Genomic DNA, 23,520 nt, shown 5'->3' with positions numbered 1-23,520 from the left:
AGAAGGTGTTTAAGGGTACTTCAGATTCTCATTTCAGTTATTTAGATGGTCTGAGTTTTTTTTTCTCTCTCATTTTGTCAAAAATATCATTCCATTGTCTTAGATCTTATTTTTCTACTTGTCTTGGATATTCTGCAGTTTCACTTTGGTGTGTCTAGCTTTGGATTTGTTATTTATTCTACTTTATTCACTCATTTTATGTATCTTTAATGTGAAGATTCCTATTTTCTGGACATTTTCTTATCCTATAAATTTCTCTGGTGGTACTACTATTAATATATATCAGTCATATTGGATTATATCTATTATATATACTAATGGATCATATATCTTCATAAATCTTACTGTATCATGTTTTTTATCCCTTTATTTCTATGCTACATTCTGGCTAATTTCCTCAGATATGTCTTCTAGTTTATGAAGTACATTTTCAACTCCTGTGTCTCATCACCTCTATAAACTCTTCCACTGAGTTAGTAATTTGTAAACTTAGCAGAGGTGCAGCCAAATAATATTTTTTAAAAAATCTAGTGATTTGGGATGATGGGTGGGCTTGGTTAGATATAAAAATCATAATTTGTATTATAAAAAATACAAATTGGAGATACTTTTACATATTCTATCTACTGCTACTTCTAATGTGCAAATGCTAAAAAGATCTCAAGATAAAAAAGAAATTGCTTCTCTCATGTTTTTATCATAAACCAGATTTTAGCATATGTGCTTGCTTATGTAACTCTTGACATAGTTATAATTGACACAAGAGATACAAAGGAATGGAGTAGAAGCAGTAGCCGTGAGAGAGAGGGTATGGCGTATATATAAGAATCTAATATGTATCTTCCATTTGAAGTTTATATTATAGCAGAATATTAACACGTGCATTCATCCAGTAATTTTTCTCTACATGTGTATTAAGTAGACTGAGTAGACTAAAAATAGCAATAAAGGTAAGGTAATCATTGACTGTTGCTTAAAATGGACTGATTTTTTTTTAATACATTTTTCTATATTGTATTTTAAGCTTCTTAAATGAACATGTACAATATTTTAAAAATCAGTTTCAGGGTGTATTTTTTTAAAAATCACAGTCTCCAGAAAATTGATGTGAAAGGGATTAGAATCTCTTTTTTTCTTGAGAGGGCAAGTATAATTCTACAAGATTTTCAGAATTAACCCTGTGATTCTTTAAATAGCATACTATGTTTTCATCCACAGTGATAGAGTAACATTTCCTTATTTGCCATTCATTGAGGTATAACTAAATGACTAACAAAACTGTGGCATTATAAGAGAAATCTGTGAAGAATATTTTCCAGCATTTTTTTTACTCTACTCACATTTTAATGTGTTGGTGTGGGTAAAAGCAACAATTTTTTTTATAGTAACTGAAATGTAGTTCAGTTTAATTTTTTTTCTTTACACTTTTATCAGAGATAAAATTTGCTATACAATGTAAGGATAAATAAACATACTTTATATATTCTATATACAGTGAAGATTGGCAAATGTCTGGGTCAGGATCTCCATCTCAGTCTGGTTCAGATTCAGAATCTGAAGAAGAAAGAGATAAAAGCAGTTGTGATGAAACAGAATCTGATTATGAGCCAAAAAACAAAGTTAAAAGCAGAAAACCTCAAAATAGGTGAGTATAGTATGTTCTCAACTTGACACTGAAAATTGTTGGTTACAGAAGGTATTCTTTTTGTATATAGTGTCTTTCATCTTGTTTTCTATGGTAGTGTTTCTATAAAACACCTCTATCCCTTGGTCTTCTCTACCTAGATCTAAGGCAAAAAATGGGAAGAAAATTCTTGGACAAAAAAAGAGACAGATTGATTCATCTGAGGAAGAAGATGATGAAGAAGATTATGATAATGATAAAAGAAGTTCTCGTCGCCAAGCAACTGTCAATGTTAGCTATAAAGAAGATGAAGAAATGAAAACAGATTCTGATGATCTACTGGAAGTCTGTGGGGAGGATGTTCCTCAACCTGAGGAAGAGGAATTTGAAACAATAGAACGTTTTATGGATTGTCGGATTGGGAGAAAAGGAGGTATTTTCTTAAAAAACATTTATTCGGTTGTTTCAGCAATATTTACTAAAGTGAAGTATTTCTTGAAGTTATTTCAGTTTTGAAAGTGAAGAGGGTGGCTTTTCATCTGTTATACTTATTTGTTATAAAATATACTTTATTTAGCCTGAGTATTTTCTTCCCACAGAATAATCCACTTAACCTCACTTCATTGATTACAGATAATTAGAAAAATTTTTAACCTACGTATTTGAGCTTTTCTGTTGTCATGCCTAAATAATGGTTGTTATTTAGGTACTTTCAATTTCTCAAATAGTTTGGTTATTTTTAAATGTTTTTTCTTTCATCTCAAATTAGTTATCTTCACATGCATTTTTTTTGTTTGTTTTATCGAGATATGACATACAATGTATAAATTTAAGGTGAACAGCATGACTTACATATATTACAAAATGATTACCACAGTAAGTTTAGTTTATATTTATCCATCATCTCATATAGATAGAATAAGAAGAAGAAAAAAAGGAAAGTTTTTTTCCTTACAACTTTTAAAATCTCTCTGAGTAGCTTTCAAATATACTGCACAGCAGTGTTAACTATGCTCATTATGTTGTACGTTACATCCCCAATACTTATTTATCTTACACCTGGAAGTCTATACATCTACATTATTCCTCCCCACCCACATCTGCGAGCTGCCTCGGGTAACTACAGATCTGATCTCTTTTCCTATGAGCTTTTCCTTTGTTTGTTTTAGATTCCATATGTAAGTGAGATCATGTGGTATTTGTCCTTCTCTGTCTCACTTATTTCACTTAGTGTAATACCCTCAGTGTTCATCCACATTGTTGCAAATGGCAGGATTTCATTTTTGTGGCTAAATAGTATTCCATTATATATACGTGTATCACATTTTCTTTATCTGTTGATGGGATACTTAGGTTGTTTCCATGTCTTGGCTGTTGTAAATGATTCTGCATTGAACAAGAGGGTACAGATATCTCCAACATAATGATTTTGGAGTTTTTAAAGGTGATTTTTCATTTTATTTCCAGTTATCAGGCATCCAGTCATTGGTTATTATAAATTACTGTATGATCTTAGGTGTGCCACTGTCTTTTGACCTTGTTTTTTCTAATTTTAAAACTGAGGGAATTAAATTAGATAATCTTCCCATTCTAAAATTTGGAGTTTCTTTTATGTATGTATAATACAATTTTCCTTAAATTCTTATACCCTGATTCTTTACTTATTTAAAAGCACATATATTTTTCTCTTCATATTCTTGAATTTTTGAGTCGAAGGAAACAGTCTTATAAAGCAGAATTACATGGAATGTATTGTGTTTTCTTTTTCAGCTACTGGTGCTACTACAACCATCTATGCAGTTGAAGCAGATGGTGACCCAAATGCAGGATTTGAAAAAAACAAGGAACCAGGCGAGATCCAATATTTAATTAAATGGAAAGGATGGTCCCATATTCACAATACTTGGGAGACAGAAGAAACCCTCAAGCAGCAGAATGTTAGAGGAATGAAAAAATTGGATAATTATAAGAAAAAAGATCAGGAAACAAAAAGATGGTAAATACGTTTTATATTACATTTAATTTTTTAACAGTTCAAAGATGATTACTAAGCTTTTTGTTAATAAGGAATACATAGTCAAGAGTACAATAACCTAAGGGGAGCCCTGGATGGCTCAGTTGGTTAAGCATCTGCCTTCAGCTCAGGGCATCATCCCAGGGTCCTTGAAGATCCAGCCCTGCATCAGGCTCCCTGCTCAGAGGGGAGCCTGCTTCTCCCTCTCCCACTCCTCCTGCTTGTGCTCACTCTCTCGCTATCTGTCAAATAAATAAATAAAATCTTTAAAAAAAAATTCAATAACCTAAAATAACTATTTATACTCTTAAATTGTATTTGAAGGTAAAACTTTTTGGAAATAGCCATATCTAAACTTTTCCTTAATAATAGTCATGTAGAATGTCGTGTCATATATTATAAATTATACATTTTTTTAAATTAATTAATGATGCTTCACTTTATTTCTGTTTCAGTTTCTTCATTATTCAGCTGACTCACATGATAAGTGGCAAATGGGAGATTTTATGCTACAGATAGTATTTGGGGGAATGGTTATTTAGGGGAGATTTTGAAGTCTATTTCTGGATTAATAATCTTTCAGGTTGAAAAATGCTTCTCCAGAAGATGTGGAATATTACAATTGCCAGCAGGAACTCACAGATGATCTACACAAACAGTATCAAATAGTGGAACGAATAATTGGTTAGTAATAAATGATTCTCACTAAAGTTTTATCTTTCCATTTTGATCTGAAAAAAAATTTAAATGTATTGCTTATACATCAAATACAGTAGTTTAGTCTTACTGTCATAGGGCATTGTAAACCAGATGACTAATTTTTGCTTGTGTAGTTTTTTACCAAAGATTAGTCCTTGGATAAGATTCAGTGTGAAAATAAATAAATATCTGATTTATCTCACAGCTCATTCCAATCAGAAGTCAGCAGCTGGTTATCCTGATTATTATTGCAAGTGGCAGGGCCTTCCATACTCAGAGTGCAGCTGGGAGGATGGAGCTCTAATTTCCAAAAAGTTTCAAGCATGCATAGATGAGTATTTTAGCAGGAATCAGTCAAAAACCACTCCTTTTAAAGATTGCAAAGTGAGTATTGTTGGAAATTTTTAATTAATGAAAATAGTATTTACACATCATTAATATTACAAGCCCAAATAGAGAGTTGGATCTTGATTTCAGGTAGCCTAAGAGAGAGAACTGCTTGGTTGATAGGTCTTAGAGGAGAAGGTGTTCTGGTGATTGCTATGTGGTCTTAGATGTGGTGCTGTCTTCTAGCCTTGGTGAGTGAAACTATCAGGAAGATGATAAATTGGTGGTCGTAGTTGTGAGGAGTGTCTTGGGGAGAACAAATAGGGGAAATTACCTGGAAAGTAGATATATATGCTTGCTTTAAAAGGTAATGAATATTTTCTTTGAAGGTAGGAAAGAAAAGAGGGATGTACCCATAAAAAAAGAAGTGGTACCTAAGACTACCTTGCCTAATATAAGATCTTTTTACTTAGAGACATTATTAGCAGTAGTTTTGAGGGTCTATATACTATTAGAATTTGTTTTCTTACTATAAGACTGAATTAAACTGATAATGGTAATTTAGAAATCAGAAAGTTAAGTCAGTTGTATGGTTTATTTCTAGGTCAGGGCTGCACTAGCAGTTAAATGAATGAATTTAACATAGCTATTGCTTCTGAACTGTGTAAGACTCAAGTATTTCAGCAGGAACTTACTTATTTCTATCATTTTTTGTCCAAAAAAGAGGGCAAAATATTTCACTGTATGATGTTGTTACAGTAAGAGAAAACAGTCTTCTTTGAATGAATCCTGAGATATATTTTGAGTCATGGAATTTCTGAGCTTGAAAATTTGAGATAAAATTTCAAAATTTATGGTAAAATCTGAGATTTTGATCTTTTAAGATTCTCACATTTGATAGTTCTTCTCATTACATTTATTTCTACTAAAGGTATTAAAACAAAGGCCAAGATTTGTAGCCCTAAAGAAGCAGCCATCCTATATTGGAGGACATGAGAGTTTAGAATTAAGAGATTATCAACTGAATGGTTTAAATTGGCTTGCTCACTCTTGGTGCAAGTGAGTATATTTTGAATTGTCTGTTTAATTTGAGGACATACGAATTTTACAAATACAGGATTTGGAAAAGATTTCCACCAATATCAAGGATGAAGACTGGTATTTATATGCAGGCTTTTGAATTTCCTCAGTATATAGTAATATTTATTATATACTAAGAAGAAAATCCAGGGGAGTTTGAGTTTAACCTATTTAATTGCTGCACTCCTTCATATTACTGTTAATCTTTAAGTTTCCTTTGGACTAAAATGGTAAACTTCGTCCACTTTTTTTATACTATTACAGAGGCCTTTACATTTATTATTTATAGCTAATAAAAGTGGTGTATTGTTTGTATACCTTTCAGATTAATTTTAACTGCTTAAATTTGTATATGGGTTATGTAAAAAGGTTTCTTTATAAATTTGAATCTATTGCATACATAATTGTTGTTTTTAATTTTGTAGAGGAAATAGTTGCATACTTGCTGATGAAATGGGCCTTGGAAAAACAATACAGACGATCTCATTTCTGAACTATTTATTTCATGAACATCAATTATATGGACCTTTTCTGTTAGTAGTACCACTTTCCACTCTTACTTCCTGGCAAAGGGAAATTCAGACATGGGCTTCTCAAATGAATGCTGTGGTTTATTTAGGTGACATTAACAGCAGAAATATGGTAAGTTGTTTCTCCACAAATTTAGAAATTTAGACATACTTGTCTTTATAGTCTTAGTTTCTAGTGTAAAACTTGCCACAAAGTAAGTACTCTCAATACATATTTTATTGGCTGTAATAAAAGGCAATTTTCATCTGAGTGTCACTTTATGTAATATATATTTTTTCTAATTTCTTACGGAGAATTTCAAATATACATGAAAACAGAAGACTATAATAAAACTCTGTGTGCCCATCTCCAGCTTCACAGGTTTAATGCTTTGCCGGTTTTGTTTCATCTGTACCTCTACAGAGTACTTTCCTCCCAAATATTGTGAAACAGACCCAGACATCATATTTCATCCATAAATGCTATGTTATTAAATGAATTAATCACTTATGTTTTGTTAAATATGAACTTCGTTCAGTGGAAAGTGTATTTAAAAATGTGTCTGCTTTATTTTTATAGGTTTTGATATGCTGTGGTATTTATATTTCATTTATAAGTAAGATGAATGTAGCTTGATGGACTGTTAAGAATTAAAATGGTTTTATTATATAAACAAATTTTTTTGTGTATTTTGGAGGGATTTTTTTTTAGATATTCAAATAAAAGTATACTTAATGTTTGTCTTAAAATTATCTTTAAAATTTCTTGATAGATAAGAACTCATGAATGGATGCATCCCCAGACCAAACGGTTAAAATTTAATATACTTTTAACAACTTACGAAATTTTATTGAAGGATAAGGTTTGTATTACCTATGCTTTTCTATTTTGTGTATATCCATATTTCCTTTATATTGTGGATAGGGTGAGAAGATAAATCATGGGTCAGCAAACTACATCCTGTGGGTCAAATCTGGCTTGTTTTTTATGACTTTTGAACTAAGAATGGTTTTTACATTTTTAGATGGTGTAAAAACAAAGAATATGTGACAAGAGACCATCACACATTTGTCTGAGAAAGCTAAAATATTTACCGTCTGGGTCTTTACAGGAAAAGTTTGCCAACTATTGACTTATATAACACTAGTTTGTCATAGTGTGTTGATTTGTAAATCTTCAAAGAGGAGGAAAATACCTAAAAGAATTAAGCTTCCCCTGGGTGAAGCACTAAGCTAAATGCTTTATAGATGTTGTTTATTTAGTTCTTTATAGTTCATATCTCAAGTACCCATCTATTTTATAAGATACTGCTATTTTTGCTTTATTGGAAAGAAAAATCCAGTGCAAAGAGGTTAATGTGCTTGTCTCCTAGGTCATACAACCATTAAATAGCAGAATGAGGCCTGTCTCTGTTTTAAGTCAGAGACCCACATTTATATATCAGAGATCCACAGTTCATAAAAATCATACAGTGAATTATTTCTACACTTGAAATAAGACACTTCCAAATTTATATCATATTTTCTTTAAATTGACATTAATAGAGGCTTCTGCTGGCTTTAAGCTAAAAATTTTCTGTGAAAATTTTTTAAATACTATTTTAATGATACTATGGTTTTTCTTTTTCCTTTTTTTGAATGTGTAAGCTAGTAAAGACTTTCATTTGCTTTTCTGTTTTCCAGTGGGTGAATTAGTCATGGAAGGAACTTGGTTTTGCATGTTGAGTTACTTTATTTGAGGATTTCAGTAAATCTTGAAATAATATATAATTTTTATTTGAAAAAAGACAAGTTTGCTTTTAATTTTACTTTGCCTCAGTTTAATAATTTGAATTTAATTTTTCTCTTAAAATATTAACTGTGTCTTTCTGTTCATTTTAAGGCATTCCTTGGAGGTCTGAATTGGGCGTTTATAGGTGTAGATGAAGCACATCGATTAAAGAATGATGACTCTCTTCTGTATAAAACTTTAATAGACTTTAAGTCCAATCACCGTCTCCTTATTACTGGAACTCCTCTACAAAACTCCCTCAAAGAGCTCTGGTCTTTGCTACATTTCATTATGCCAGAAAAGTAAGATAAGTTGGGATATACAGTTTTAATATTAGTTTTAAATGTTAAGCTTAGCAGGAAAATAATTAGTGTAGGTACTAAGGTCCGTAGAAGTTTTATTGTCCTAGAACATTAGACCACAGATTTTTAAGAAGGAAAATAAAAAAAAGGAAATGGGATGCAACATTTCGTATTTCTAATATTTTAATTTTTCAGTTTTGTAAATAAGTTTGAGTCATGTGTAATAAATTACAGCAGTTGATTTTGCCCTTGTTCAAAATAATATTCGTTTGAAAAACTGAAACAGTATCCTTCTTAATATTTAATAGTAGCAATAACTACAATAATAAGGTCCTGGTAACTCCTTTTTTTAAGTGAGGGAAAGTAGACTAGATAAGGGTCAGATAACTTGTTCAAGATGACAAACATTTTTTTTCAATAGATTCAGAATTTTAAAATTATATTCTTTGAGATATATTTTAGTGATAATTCTGTATTTGAAAATACTTTAATTTTATTTAACATCTTTAGCTCAAAGAGAATCATAATTTTTGTAAAAGAACTTATATTTCACCTTTATATACATACAGGACAGATTTCTTGGGAAGGATAGTTCTTAGAAGTGACTAATATTAGCAAATCTTTTTTTCTGAAAGTCTATATTTTGTTTATATATGACTACTCTCAAAAAACTCATATGCAATATGACTTTTTTCAGTGGTTCTTCCATTTTCTTAAACTTCTAAGGTTTTCTTCCTGGGAAGATTTTGAAGAAGAACATGGAAAAGGCAGAGAATATGGTTATGCAAGCCTCCACAAGGAGCTTGAGCCGTTTCTGTTACGCAGAGTTAAAAAAGATGTGGAAAAATCTCTTCCTGCCAAGGTTGAGCAGATTTTAAGAATGGAAATGAGTGCTTTACAGAAACAGTATTACAAGTAAGCTGTAAACAGACCACATGTTTTGGATATTTAATTCTAAATAACCCTCTGTAACCTTTTCTCATCGAGGTGGCCCCCTGCCCCACAATAGGTTTTTAGAGCAATAACAATTCTTGAATTTTAGAATAGGTTTATTCTATGGGCTCCTGAAGCAAAGAGAGATTGAATGGCATGTTCAAGATCATGGGTAACCTAAGACTTAATTGTGTTTGTCTATTTTGTGCTCTGTTACCATATAGAGGGTTCTGTTAAGTGTTAATACTATTTTTTTTTAAGATTTTATTTATTTATTTGAGAGAGAGAGAATGAGAGATAGAGAGCACGAGAGGGAAGAGGGTCAGAGGGAGAAGCAGACTCCTTGCTCAGCAGGGAGCCCGATGTGGGACTCGATCCCGGGACTCCAGGATCATGACCTGAGCCGAAGGCAGTCGCTTAACCAACTGAGCCACCCAGGCGTCCCTAAGTGTTAATACTAAAGTGTTAGTGATACTAAGGCATTATTTTGTAGTTATGATAATTACATAATTGACAGAGGTAGAGACCAGAAAAAGAAACTTAAAATTTTAGGCCCCCTGTTGAAGAATATTAATCATACTTTAGATAAATGTATACTTTATACTTTGGATATATGTAAGATCTATACGGTACTACTTCAAAGAATCGAAAGGTAATACTTGTCCTAATAGTTATTTAAACATGTAATTGCATAAAATGCAGTGCTACATGCATTTAGATTTTCAGAAACTTATTTCATGGTAACATCTGTAAAGTGCCATACATTAAAAGAAAATACATTTATTGCATGAATTTTACGTTTGTATTGTGGAAAATTTCAAACATATACAAAAAGAGGATGACATAATAAATTCCCAAAACTTGGCTTTGTTTTTAACTCATAGCCAGTCTTATTTTATCTCTAGCCATTCCCACTTCCCTCACCTCCTATCATTTTGAGGCAAATCAGAGATAAAATTGTTTCAAGTCCCTTCCAAGATTAACCTTATAAAAAGGAAGAAAATAAAAGATGGTAGAAGACAAAGTATATTGTGGTGAGAGGAAATGTTACATAGTTACATAAATAGTTTGGAGTGATAAAATAACCACCTGTGATTTTTCTACAAGTTGCATATGTATTGTTTAATTGTACTTTAGAGAAGGCAGTGTGGGTAAACCAGGTATGCTCATGTGGTTTCTTATAGGTCTATATTTTGGTTGCCTAATGTAGTAAAATTTGTAAGAAGGTTAATATAGATGATAGCTGACCCATTTTTGAAGTAACTTTGGGGGAAAAAGGATTAATACACTACACTCACTATGTTACATTAAGCCTTTACTGTATATAGCACAGATAACAAGTTACGTGTTGTGTTCTCATTAATTTTATGAAGTTCATAGTCTTGTGAATGAGGTTTGGTCCATTGTATTATCCAGTTGTAAACTTCGTAATGGTGCAATATTGCTTTGGTGCTTGATTGTTTTTTCATGATTTTAGAATTCATTCTGGTAAGTATTCTGCTAAAGCTCATTTTTGTGTTATTTTTTTTTTTTTAAACAGATGGATATTAACTAGGAATTACAAAGCCCTCAGCAAAGGTTCCAAGGGCAGTACCTCAGGCTTTTTGAACATTATGATGGAGCTAAAGAAATGTTGTAACCATTGCTACCTCATTAAACCACCAGATAATAATGAATTCTATAATAAACAGGAGGCCTTACAAGTAAGGATTTTAAAATATTGTTACTTTATAGTAAAGCAATATTGTAGGAATGCTTATTGCAGTTATAACTGAAAATGCCCCAAGGCTTTAATATATTGGTTAGAATTTCTCTTTGGTTATGGTATAATTAAATAATGGGGTTTTTTAAGTCTTTTTAAAAAAGCCTTCAAAATTATAATTTATCCAATTAATTATTTTGATCATTTTTCTAAAAATGGATTTGTATGGACTACCAAGATTTATCCAGCAGAAATCCCTTAGTATATTCTTAATTGACAAAAATTCACATCAGTGAATGTGCTGAATTTGTGATATGGTAATTGGTAGTCTTGAGAAAGACATCTTGACCTCAGGTTTTACCATTCTTGTCACTTCTGGAAGACAAATGGAAAGTATGAAGAAGGCACAACTGCCATCCAGCCACAGTAGTGCTTTAAAGTGCTAGGTTCAGTGACTGATATGTATAAATTAAAATAGGTTTTCTTACTGTTTTAAAACCTTTAGTTGCTGCTGCTTTCAATATATTATTTTTCAAAGATTTTTGGAGAAGTAGTGTAATAACTACAAATAAAGTGAAACTGCTCCCCGCATCACTTTACCTCCAAAACATGACAAAAACCTAGGTGCTAAGTGGCAAGGAAAGTCTTAGCTGGCATAGATCAAAGTGATCTTAGAAAGTCCTAGAAAATTTTGAAAACTGAAATAAACTGTTTTCCAACATTATAAAAACATAACATTTCAATTTTAAATATAAAGAGGATGAAGTATTAAGTGGAGTATTTGTTTCATTTGATTGATTCTTTTCACATGCTGTAACAGCTGTAATTTATTGTTTCCTAGCACTTAATCCGTAGTAGCGGAAAATTGATTCTTCTTGACAAACTGTTAATTCGCCTAAGAGAACGAGGCAATAGAGTTCTTATTTTTTCTCAAATGGTGCGGATGTTAGATATACTTGCAGAATATTTGAAATACCGTCAATTCCCCTTTCAAGTAAGCATTTCATTTTTTCTTTTTGGTTGCCTTAAATTTCATCTGATTCTTGAGGGTGTTCTACAAAATTACCTTTGAAATTCTTCTGTATAGATTTTTATATAAACTGTACTTTTAAGATAATATATCTGTTTTAAAAATTTCTATTTTTGGGGTGCCTGGTGGCTCAGCCAATTAAGCTGACTCTTGATTTTGGCTCAGGTCATCTCATGGTCATGAGATAAAGCCCCAGGTCAGGCTCTGCACTGGGTGTGGAGCCTGCTTAAGACTGTCTCTCCTCCTCTCCCTCTGCCCCTCCCCTCCTCTCTCTCTCTTCCTCTCTGGGGGAAAAAAAAAATTCTGTTTATCATTATTCCTTTTTTTTCTTCTTGACCTTACATTTAGCAGCAAAGCAGTTTTTCTCTTCTCTAATTTTTATTTTAATTCTGTACTTCTGTGCTCAAATCTAAATGGGCAGCATTATGTATTAGGCTTTAGTTTGAGGAAGGGAAAGAGAGAGCAGTCCTTGTGAATGTTACCAGAACTGTTACAGATTCTGAAGAATAATGTTCTCATAGTTATTCTAATACATAGCTTGCTGTATAAAACTATAGATGACTCCAAGGAAGGTACTAAAGACCAAAATGGTCTTATAGTCCATCTATTCAGTATTTATTTTGAAATCCATTCAGTGTAATTAAAGCTAATATGAATGTTTAATGTTAGGAGACAGGTGCTAGTCTCAGTACTTTCTAATAATTTAATCCTTATTTAATGCTTTTATGAACAGTGCCTGGAACCTAGTGAACACTCATATAACTAGTAAATGATACATATTTAGTGCAGGAAATAAAATAGAGATAGAATTATAAAGATGAATCTCAACAGACATAATCCCTGCTCTGTTGGGAGTTTACATCATAATGTGGAAGACAGACATTAAGCAGGTAATTACAAATAAAAATAACATTACAACTCTGGTAATGTCTGCTTTGAAGGACAGGTTTTTGGTGATATGAACATGATTGAGAAATATATAGTCATTCACGCTAGGGGAAAAGTATGGAAAAAGTATCATTTGATTTTCTTAACAACTTTATTCAGATGTAATTTCCTTCCCATGCAATTCATCCATTTAAAGTGTACAATTAAGTGATTTTTTAATATATGCACAGAGTTGGGCAGCCATCAACACAATCTTAGTATGTTTTCATCCCCTCAAAAAGAAACTGTACCCTTTAGCTATCACCGTGTTTCTCCATATCACCCCTCTCTCCCCACCCTAACCCTGTGTCGTTTTTAGACAAACTATTACGTGTACATGGTCAAACAAAACAAATAGTAAAGAAGTGCTTATTAGCAATTCTTTGCCTCTAATCCCTTCTCATTCCCAGATTAATTCCCAGAGAAAATTACTTTTACCACTCTTTTGGTTTAGGTCATACTTCAATAAATGGTATACCCACTGTTTTTTAAAAGTCTTTACTAATTGTAATTGTTAATGAAAAAGAAACAAATAGCACTATTTAAGTTTTTTTTTTTTTATTTTGGACATCAGCTAATGTTTAGTAAGGACTCAGTATATATATCCAACACTGAGCTAAGTGTTTTACTGTGTTCTCTCACTGAGTGCTCTGAATTTTGTGAAGGAAGTACTACTATTATGTTCATTCCCTGAGAAAGAAACAAGGTGAAAAGTCAAGATCACTTGCCTGGGCACTCATGAATACTGAAGACACTCAAATGCAGGCTATTTAACTAGAACCCATCGTTCCCCAAATCAGTGACTTTCCCAAACTTAATCAAGGGCTTTTGCTGGACTCCTTTCTCTCTCTCTCTCTCTCCCTCTCTCCCTCTCTCCCTCTCTCCCTCTCTCCCTTTAAATTTCTTTTAAAGATTTTATTTATTTGAGAGAGAGAGAGCACGCATGAGCAGGGAGGAGGGCAGAGGGAGAGTGAGAAGCAGACTCCCCACTGAGTGGGGAGCCCAACATGGGGCTTAATCCCAGTACCCTGAGATCATGACCTGAGCCAAAGGCAGACACTAAACCAACTCAGCCCTTGGACCCCTTTCTCAGAGCTTTTGATTCAGTAGATCTGCGATGGGGCTCAAAAATTTGCATTTCTAAGTTCTCAGGTGACACTGATGGCTGTTGGTCCAGTAACCAGACTGGACTTAATCAGCATTTACAAAACTGTGGTCTGTAACCTATTAATGGATCTGGGAATCATTTCAATGAGTTGTACCAACATTTTGAAAAAATGAAATAGATTTTAATATATGAGGGTATAGCATGGTAAACTGTGTCATGTAACTTGCTTTGGGTATACAGCTGTGTACTCATTCATGTGTAAAATGTATTTCTTACAGTGAGACTCAGGAAGAATGATAACCATTGTCATTACTTACTGTTATTATCTGGGGAAATAGTTTTAGTGGTTAACAACACAGACTTGACAGAATGCCTGGGTATTGTCTTCTTGCCTCTTAGGTGCCTTATACTCTTACAGTCTTAGCAAAAGCAATACTGCCTTTTCATACTTAATTTCATTGTTGATTTTAATATCTTTTTTAAATATTTGAATCTGTTATATGCAATATTTTAATGTTTTATTCTAGAGATTAGATGGATCAATAAAAGGGGAACTGAGAAAACAAGCTCTAGATCATTTTAATGCTGAAGGATCAGAGGTATGAATGCTTTTAAAATTGTAAATTAATCATTTTAGTTGTATGTGCTTTTTTTTTTAAATCTTGTTGTTACCCAGTTTTTCTTTGTAAGTGAGGTTTTAAAATCAATATTCTATGTTAAATCTGAAGAATTTTACTCTTTCTCATCAATACTATTTCAGCATAGGACAGTTAATTTGATTCAGAATAAATTAGTCCACTTTCATTTACAAATTTTTAAATTTGATATATATTATTCCTATGTATATTTTTTTAGGAGTCTTGTTGATTGGTTTTGCTAGAGGTTTTTGTATTTTATTAGTATTTTTTAAAAATGCCTTTTACTTTTATTGGTAAAATACTTTTAAATTCAAAAAATCAGTTGTAAAATTCTCTAATTATTCACAGTCACAGTTAAGACGAATTTAAAATTGAGCCTATTTATAATTCCTTACAGGATTTCTGCTTTTTGCTTTCCACAAGAGCTGGAGGCCTGGGAATTAATTTAGCCTCTGCTGACACTGTTGTTATATTTGATTCTGATTGGAATCCACAAAATGATCTTCAGGCACAGGCTAGAGCTCATCGAATTGGGCAGAAGAAACAGGTATTTTTTTTTTTTTATTTTACTTTTAGATTCCTTTTTTATGATCATCAGTGTTTGGAAGTTGGTTTATCTTCTGGGTCAGATCATTGGAACACAGTCATGTTGCTCTTTAACAGGTAAAGTACTCAGGAACTCAGATTTACCAAAATCACCTAGAAGGTCTGGCAGAATTGAATACCCGAGCGGGGAGGGGTTGGGGAGTGGATGGAGGGCACCGCAGACCCTGGGTGGGGAGCCTGCCCAAGGAGCACCCTGGGGCTGGCACGGCAGGCGCCGCGCATCGCATACACACACAGCTGTCAGATCCGGATTTCAGAGACCTAACAGCTGCAAGGCCTGCCATAATAGGATTATGCATTCTCTTTTAATCATACATTCTGTTTACAGCTGTAGAGTACCAATGTTTTTCATTGAAAACATAAGCATTAAAGTGTCTTTATTATCTTAACTATTGGAGATTTTGCTTAGGATATTGCCACCTTTTTGTTAACCTGTATCTTATCCATTTGCCTATAAGATTCTTTATGCAAAAAGCCATTCTGATTTTATAGTTTTTGTACAGCTGACACTGTTGTAATAGGCCTTGAGATCATGGCCTTGGTCCTTGTATTTTAATTCATTTACCTCCATCTAGAGTAGTGCTTCTCAAACTTCTCCAAAGCAAGAGATACGAACAAATAGCACAGAAAGAGCACATTTATATTACCCTTTTAAGATTTCATGTTTCCTACTGAAAAATATGTCCATAATTTTAATTGAAAAAAATATTTTGCCTAAATAATTCTCATAAAACTCTCATCAGAAATACATTACGCTTCTTTCCGTAATTTTCATACTCTGGAACAACATTGCATACCCCTAAGTGTGATAGCTTGTATTTACAGTAGTGGTTCTTAACATCATCAGACCCAGCGACCCCTTTTAACAACAGCTGTTTTTAGCACCCCCTTTTCCTTGAATACATGAATTTGAAAATAATTTGAATGCCCTAGTAACAATTTAGGTAAAAAACAAAACAAAGTCTATTTAAAAAATAGGTATTTTAATATATAGGACTACACTGGGATATAAAGAACAAATTTAGAGTTGCGAAAATTAGAGCGGGACTCATTCTCTATAGAAAGTACAAAGGAAGGAAAGATCAGGTGTATTGGTGCATAAGACAATAGAAATTAGCATTAAAATTAGATAATAACACTTACTTACACATTATAAAGAGAAGCAGACTTGAAGTAGGGATAATAACATGCCAAGATAAATTATAGACTGTCAGGAGAGGGTGAAGAAATAAGATAATCTCACAGTTGAGCTGGGCCTAATGTATATGTGAATAGTCAAAATAGCCCTGTTTTATGAATGAGATAGGGAGTAGTGGTTAATTGCACTAAACCCCCCTATATTGAAATCCTCAGTACATGGCTGGGCTCATACTCCATTTATATTACTTAAATACTACTTAATAGGTGATAGAAAGTAGAGGATACATTAGAAGAACCAGTTAGATAAAATACTATATAAAGTTGCATGGTAGACCTCTAGGAAGAATATTTGAGTAAGATCGTAAAATAATGGTAACAGATTTCTTACTATTTTGTTACAAAACTTAAAAAATAAACGTGACATAAATATGACTGTATTTTAAAATATAATTTAATTATTTAATACATTTAAAATATATAAATATGAATACATGTTTTTATTAATGATTATTGAGGTATATTCTTTATTATTTCATTATTGGTGTATTAAGATTCCTATGCCTCAGGTACTTGGCTGTTTTTTGTTTGTTTTTTAAGTTTTTATTTAAATTCTAGTTAACATACAGTGTAATATTAGTTTCAGGTGTACATTATAGTGCTTCAACTCTTCCATACAACACTTGGTACTCATCACAACAGGTGTCTTCCTTAATCCCTATCACCTATTTAAACCCCCCCCCCCCCACCCACAGGGTAACCATCAATTTGTTCTCTGTTGTTAGGAGTCTGTTTCTTGGTTTGCTTCTCTTTTTCCCCTATGATCAGTTGTTTAGTTTTTTCAAATTCCACATGTGTGAAATCATGCACGTACCTGTGGTTTTACTAGTATTTGGTTCTAAATCTGACACAGGGTATTTCATATCTTTTATTAAATATTTATGTGCAGCAACTACAAAATGAGTATAGATGAGTAATACAGATGAGTTTTATTGGTGACACCAGTACTATACACATTTGGAAATAACTTTGACAGAGATCTAAATAAAAGGGTATCTATGCAATAGTTACAATGCTGAAAAAACTAGTGTATGTTTTATAACTTCATTAAAACTCTTCTTGTTTACCTTAAAATGGAGTTCAAATTTAGACTGAATAATTTAAAAAGGTTTTTAAAAATCATTTGTAAGACTTGAAAAACTCAGGATACTTTTTCTTTGTGCCTGAATGTCCAGTTTAATGCAGAATGTCTGGTATCCCAGGTCCCTTTGCTCTTAAGTACTGGTAAGCCCACCTAATGATTTCAAAAACTATAAAAATGTTCCCATAAATTTTCAAAATATCCCTATATGGTGGTACTGTTTGATATAGAACTCCTGACCTTTGGGTATTTCAGATGAGCAAAATGAATCCTTTTTACTACATTTTATGTTTCATTATGCATATCTTTACAGGTGAATATTTATCGTCTAGTTACAAAGGGATCAGTTGAAGAGGATATACTTGAAAGGGCCAAAAAGAAGATGGTTTTGGATCACCTTGTGATTCAGAGAATGGACACAACTGGGAAGACAGTACTACATACAGGTTCTGCCCCCTCAAGGTAGTTATTATTTTTTTTTTTTTTAAGATTTTTTCATTTGAGTGAGAGAACATGAGCCGGGGGCAGGGAGAGAAGAACAGAGGGAGAGAGAGAAGCTGACTTCTCTCTGAGCAGAGCCCGATGACACGGGGTTCTGTCCCAGAACCCTGAGATCATGACCTTAGCCAAAGGCAGATGCTTAACCAACTGAGCCATCCAGGCACCCTGGTAGTTACTTTAATATTTAAAAAAAAAAAAGTCATTTAGAATCCTTCACTCATTTTCCTGAAATCTTGCATGCTATAAGCAGATCTTTGAGGTACCATATTTAGTTTTGTAATTATTTAAAGCACTGGAGTAATTTTTAGTCAAAAGCATACATTCAGCACTGATTTTACCACTCAAGTTTTATAAATCTTGGGAGAAATTCCTTTAACTTCCAGGTTTCAAGTTCTTAACTTTTAAAATAAGTGCACTTATAATACGTAACATGTCTGTCATATAAATTATATAAAGTTGACTATGTCAATAATGAATAAAAGTGCAATGTAAATATTGTTAACTGTTAGTATTAAGCATTTTTATTTGTTTTATTTATTTGTTTTTCTTGATTTAGTTCTACTCCTTTCAATAAAGAAGAATTATCAGCCATTTTAAAGTTTGGCGCTGAGGAACTTTTTAAGGAACCTGAAGGAGAAGAACAAGAGCCCCAGGTAAAAAAAAAAAAAAAAAAAAACTTGCCTAAAAATGTGCCATTTCCTTAAACTTACAAGTATAAGGTGTATCTACTTCAAAATATGTTAAAATATACTTAAAGATTTCTTTCTAATTATAGGAAATGGATATAGATGAAATCTTGAAGAGGGCTGAAACTCATGAAAACGAACCAGGCCCTTTAACTGTAGGAGATGAATTGCTTTCCCAGTTCAAGGTAGATTTTTCTTTTTAATTTTTCTTTCAAATTATCTAAATTGAGAGGGAGTGATTATTTTTTGTCATTTTGCATTTTATTAATCTCTTTAAGCACAATCAACATGATAATTTCTCAGTATTTTTGGCTTAAAATTTGCTATGGTGTATGAAAATTTTTCTCCCTTATTCTGACAAACCAGTAGCAACTTCTTTTGAAAAGGACCAAATCATTTATGAATAGGTACATAACAGTGGAATGAGGAGGGCTGTTATTCTAAATAGGATCTAAAAAAGTGCTTGGCAAATAGCACATCCTCAAATATTTGGGTAAATAGTGAACATGATCTCTAATGGAGATTTCTATGACAAAAGGCTTTTAGCCTTCTATTTGTTGGAGCAGTTTTTGACATTAAGTTAAGCATTATCACACCTGAGAAAACTCAAGTTAATCAGTCCATGTAAGCAGTGAGCTCCTATTAGTACCTATAAATACCCCTGGTTTGGTGAGGGTTAGGTTGCAAGGAGTCCTAAAGCAGTGTAAGTCAGCCAGCCTCATAGAGTAAGTTGTATGCCAGTTGTTTAGTGTAAAGAAGCAGGTTCCTCTATAGCCATTTTCATGAACTGAGGGTTTTAAGGAGAGCAGTTCAGTTTGTGTCATTTGTTCATTCAACAAATATTTATTGAGCATCTGTGGTGTGCCATGCACAGGGACACAGCAGTGAATAAAAACGTTTGTAATTTTAATGAATCACTCTGGCCGCATTGTGGAGGATATACTGTAATGGAGCAAGAATTAAAAGCAGGGAGATAAGTTAGAGGTCTATTTCTTTAATCTTGAGGAGAAGTTAAGGTTTCTGGAACCTGTACTTAATCTGGGTGTGGTCTGATTAACTCTACGTTGTTACACTATTTGGTTTTAATTTGACTAATTGGCAGTTTGAAAAAATGTCACTGATCAGCTGAGTAAAGTAAATACAGATTACTTTTATAACAGTGAGTTAATTCTCCTAAACTGCTAGCTTTAGGGCTTTCATCACAGTTAAATAATAGACACAGGGTGTCTGAGTGGCACAGTCGGTTAAGCATCTGATCTTGGTTTCCATTTAGGTCGTGATTTCATGGGTTCTGGGATCGAGGCCCATGTAGGCCTCCACACTCAGCGGGGAGTCTGCTTGAAGATTCTATTCCTCTGCCCCCTCCATGCATGCATGTGTGCATTCTCTCGCTCTCAAATAAATAAATCTTTAAAATAAATAAAGACATGAGAGAATGAACACTATTTGCAGTGTCATTTCTTAACACAGGATAAGCACAAGTTTTTTTCACCCACTTTTTCTAAGTTTTAATGTGCCACTATTGGCAGTTAGGTTTAACGAATCCCTTCCATGTACCAGAGTCTTCATAGTTCCTTAAATGTATTCTCTTATTTAATCTTCACAAAATTTAGTGAGCTCTTTCTATCCCTTTGTTTAAGATGAAGAAAGTAGGAACCTAAGAAAGGTTATCTCTGGACCCAGAGTTCTTTGTGTCTTGTCAGTAGCTTTTTTGTTACTTTTTATGATTATAAAAAAAATATTGGTTTATTCTACAGAACTTTGTAGTTAATGGACTGGTGTGGTATTTTCAGCGGAAGATGATTTAGCATGTTACTATAAATTATTTTTTGGTCTGTCAACTAATTTTGTTGAGCAGCAGGACAAAAGAGAATCATTCTTAGAAGTTTTTTGGTTTATTCTACTTTGACTTAATAAAAAATAATAAATAATAAAGAAGTAATAAAGAACTTAGAGAGTTTAGCAGTCATTTTTGGTTTAATCCATAGTCCTTTTCATTATCCTGAGGATATTTAAGTTTTATTGCCTTATTCTGGTATGTCACGTCCTCTCCCCTAAAATGCAAAATGTAATTTAAGGATGAGTTTTTCTTTAATGCTTATTCTGTTAAAATTCTTGAATTTAAGGTTGCCAACTTTTCAAATATGGATGAGGATGACATTGAGTTGGAACCAGAAAGAAATTCAAAGAATTGGGAAGAAATAATTCCAGAAGATCAAAGAAGACGATTAGAAGAGGAAGAAAGACAAAAGGAACTTGAAGAAATTTATATGCTCCCAAGAATGAGAAACTGTGCAAAACAGGTGACTTTTTAATTTAAAAGATTATTGTTGTAAGGGTATTCATACCTGAACTGATCTGGTTTTATTTATAAAGCATACTGGTCCGTTGTTTTCTTTTGTAGTGTTTTCAACTGATTTAATAATTCTTGCGTCATAAAATAAGTTGGGAAGTGTTCACCCCTCCTCTCCTTTTATGAAGAGTTTGTATAGAATTGGTATTCTTCACTAAATGTTTGGCACTATTTGTCAGGGAAACCATCTAGGCTTGGAGTTTTCTTTGTTACAAACATTAATTTCTTTTATAAATATAGAACTATTCAGAATATTTCTTTCTTGGGTGAGTTTGGTAGTTTCTTTCAAGGAATTTGTCCATTTTATCTAAGTTGTTGAATTTATGGGCATAAAGTTATTCATAAAATCCCCCCAAAATCATCCCTGGTTTCATTTATTTTTCTGTTTCAGATTCATTGATTTCTGCTCTTTATTACTCTTTGGGTTTGCTTTAATTTGCTCTACTTTTTTTAGTGTCTTAAGATGTATTCTTAAGGGCGCCTGGGTGGCTCAGTTGGTTAAGCGACTGCCTTCAGCTCAGGTCATGATCCTGGAGTCCCGGGATGGAGTCCCGCATCGGGCTCCCTGCTCAGAGGGGAGTCTGCTTCTCCCTCTGACCCTCTTTCCTCTCATGCTCTCTATCTCTCATTCTCTCTCTCTCAAATAAATAAATAAAATCTTTAAAAAAAAAAAAGATGTATTCTTAAGACAATTTAATCAAGACGTTCCTTTTATAATATTATTAGCGTTTAATGCTACAAGTTTCCCTCTAAGCACTGCCTTTTTTGAATCTTGTAAATTTTGATACCTGTTGTGTTTTCATTTTCATTCATTTCAGAGTATTTTCTAATTTGCCTTATGGACATACTCTTTGACCCGTAGGTATTTTTTTGTTGGTTTGTTTTTGTTGTTTTTTGTTGTTATGAAGTGTGTTAATTTCCAAATATTTGGGAGATATTCTGATTATTTTTGTTATTGATTTCCATTTTAATTCTGTCATCATCAGCATACCTTGTGTGATGTGAATTTTTAAAAATTTATTGCTGTTTATTTTATGACCCAAATGAGGAAAATAGGAGATTTTTAAATAATGGTAACAGGGCCATGCCAGGCTACATCAGATGCTGCTACGAAAGGAAAAAAACTTTAATACTAGATTTTTTGTTTGAATTAACTTCTATTTTTTAGAATATCGCGTTATATTTCTGAGCTTTTTTGGTGCCTCCTTAAATTTTGAGCCTGAGGCAAATGAGGGAATTGCTTAGTCATCTTTCTGCTCTCTTTCCCTCAGGGGTAGAGTGTTTTGTTTTCTTTTTCTTTTCCTGCAACAGTATTGTGTCTTCTGTCTTCAGTGAGGTGCCCTCAGTGCAGTAGAAAACTGCTCCCTTTCTCCAGGCCATCATCTGGAAGAAAGTTTTTTCTGATCTCCTGCCCAGTCTTACTCATGAGCACCTGTTGGGAGTTTTGCGGAGGAATATCTGAGAGGGGGTGCAGGTTCTGTTTTCCATGCCTTTCCTTTCCAGGACTCTCCCAGTCACCCAAACAAAGCCTTTAGCAAATTTTAGCTAATTTCCTTTTGCCTGCTTTTATGTTATTTGATGACTACAACTCATGCTTTTCACAGGTGAGGCAGTATTCAGGTTCCATCTTTTCTTACAAACTCTGCTGTATTTTCTTATATTTTAGACTATTAGATTGCCTTGTGATTTTGACGTGTGTAAGAGAAGTTAGGATTTTGTAGATCAGATTTGTTGTTAGGATTGGGGCATCCTATCAGTAGGCAGAAATGGAGCCAAATGATGTGTGTGTCTGAATGTGACCATGTATGTAGTTTCTTTTTAGTGTTTATTCCTGCCAACCCCATAATAATTTCCTTTTATAGTACGCGGGAAGCACAGCATTATATTACTACTTTTGAAAGAATGAGAGGAGGTTAGAATGAGTAAGAACTGAATACTGTCTTTGACTTTCAATTAGCTTTCAACATACTAGGGGTTCAGAAAATGCACGGTGACTTCCAGAAACTTACAGAAAATATGTTTTGTTGTTTCTGTTAAATAATGAGTGTTATAAATATTGTTACCGTTGATGTTTTTTTAATTCTATGTTTATGCTATTTGATTAATTGCTTGTTAATAATTTTTCTCATTTTTACAAAAGGACAATTTTTGGGGCGCCTGGGTGGCTCAGTCGGTTAAGCGTGTGACTCTTAGTTTCTGCTCAGGTCATGATCTCGGGTTGTGAGATCCAGCATTGGGCCCCATGCTCAGCGGGGAAACTGCTGGAGATTCTCTTTCTCTCTCTCTCCCTCCCTCTCCTCCTCAGACGCGTGCATTCTCTCTCTCTCTAAATAAATCTTTAAAAAAAAAAAATTATTTTCTTTCTGATATATAAGAATGTTTCTAAAAATGTTAGGGCCGTTAATAACTCTTTGTCATTAACCTGCCATGTT

General features: G+C 33.1%; 1 protein-coding gene across 4 annotated transcripts in view; it reads left to right on the top strand.

The window, feature by feature from the left end:
- CHD1 (chromodomain helicase DNA binding protein 1) overlaps nucleotides 1-23,520 on the top strand; it is a 72,064-nt gene that overhangs the window by 27,552 nt on the left and 20,992 nt on the right. For all 4 annotated transcript variants that reach the window (XM_025866840.2, XM_025866838.2, XM_073888545.1 and 1 more), the window contains exons 6-23: nucleotides 1,496-1,645; nucleotides 1,786-2,057; nucleotides 3,395-3,620; nucleotides 4,222-4,322; nucleotides 4,543-4,721; nucleotides 5,596-5,723; nucleotides 6,170-6,386; nucleotides 7,027-7,116; nucleotides 8,136-8,326; nucleotides 9,053-9,241; nucleotides 10,800-10,962; nucleotides 11,803-11,955; nucleotides 14,554-14,625; nucleotides 15,062-15,211; nucleotides 17,862-18,010; nucleotides 18,606-18,702; nucleotides 18,825-18,920; nucleotides 20,862-21,038. In XM_025866840.2, the coding sequence (XP_025722625.1) occupies nucleotides 1,496-1,645; nucleotides 1,786-2,057; nucleotides 3,395-3,620; nucleotides 4,222-4,322; nucleotides 4,543-4,721; nucleotides 5,596-5,723; nucleotides 6,170-6,386; nucleotides 7,027-7,116; nucleotides 8,136-8,326; nucleotides 9,053-9,241; nucleotides 10,800-10,962; nucleotides 11,803-11,955; nucleotides 14,554-14,625; nucleotides 15,062-15,211; nucleotides 17,862-18,010; nucleotides 18,606-18,702; nucleotides 18,825-18,920; nucleotides 20,862-21,038 (2,800 nt within the window). The remainder of the gene's footprint in view (nucleotides 1-1,495; nucleotides 1,646-1,785; nucleotides 2,058-3,394; nucleotides 3,621-4,221; nucleotides 4,323-4,542; nucleotides 4,722-5,595; nucleotides 5,724-6,169; nucleotides 6,387-7,026; nucleotides 7,117-8,135; nucleotides 8,327-9,052; nucleotides 9,242-10,799; nucleotides 10,963-11,802; nucleotides 11,956-14,553; nucleotides 14,626-15,061; nucleotides 15,212-17,861; nucleotides 18,011-18,605; nucleotides 18,703-18,824; nucleotides 18,921-20,861; nucleotides 21,039-23,520) is intronic.

This window comes from Callorhinus ursinus, unplaced genomic scaffold, assembly GCF_003265705.2.
Source record: "Callorhinus ursinus isolate GAN/ISIS: 27379988/994484 unplaced genomic scaffold, GSC_fseal_2.0 scaffold3, whole genome shotgun sequence".
NCBI lineage: Eukaryota > Metazoa > Chordata > Mammalia > Carnivora > Otariidae > Callorhinus > Callorhinus ursinus.
Note: the sequence above shows the minus strand (reverse complement) of the source record. Positions and strands in the feature narration are given on the sequence as shown.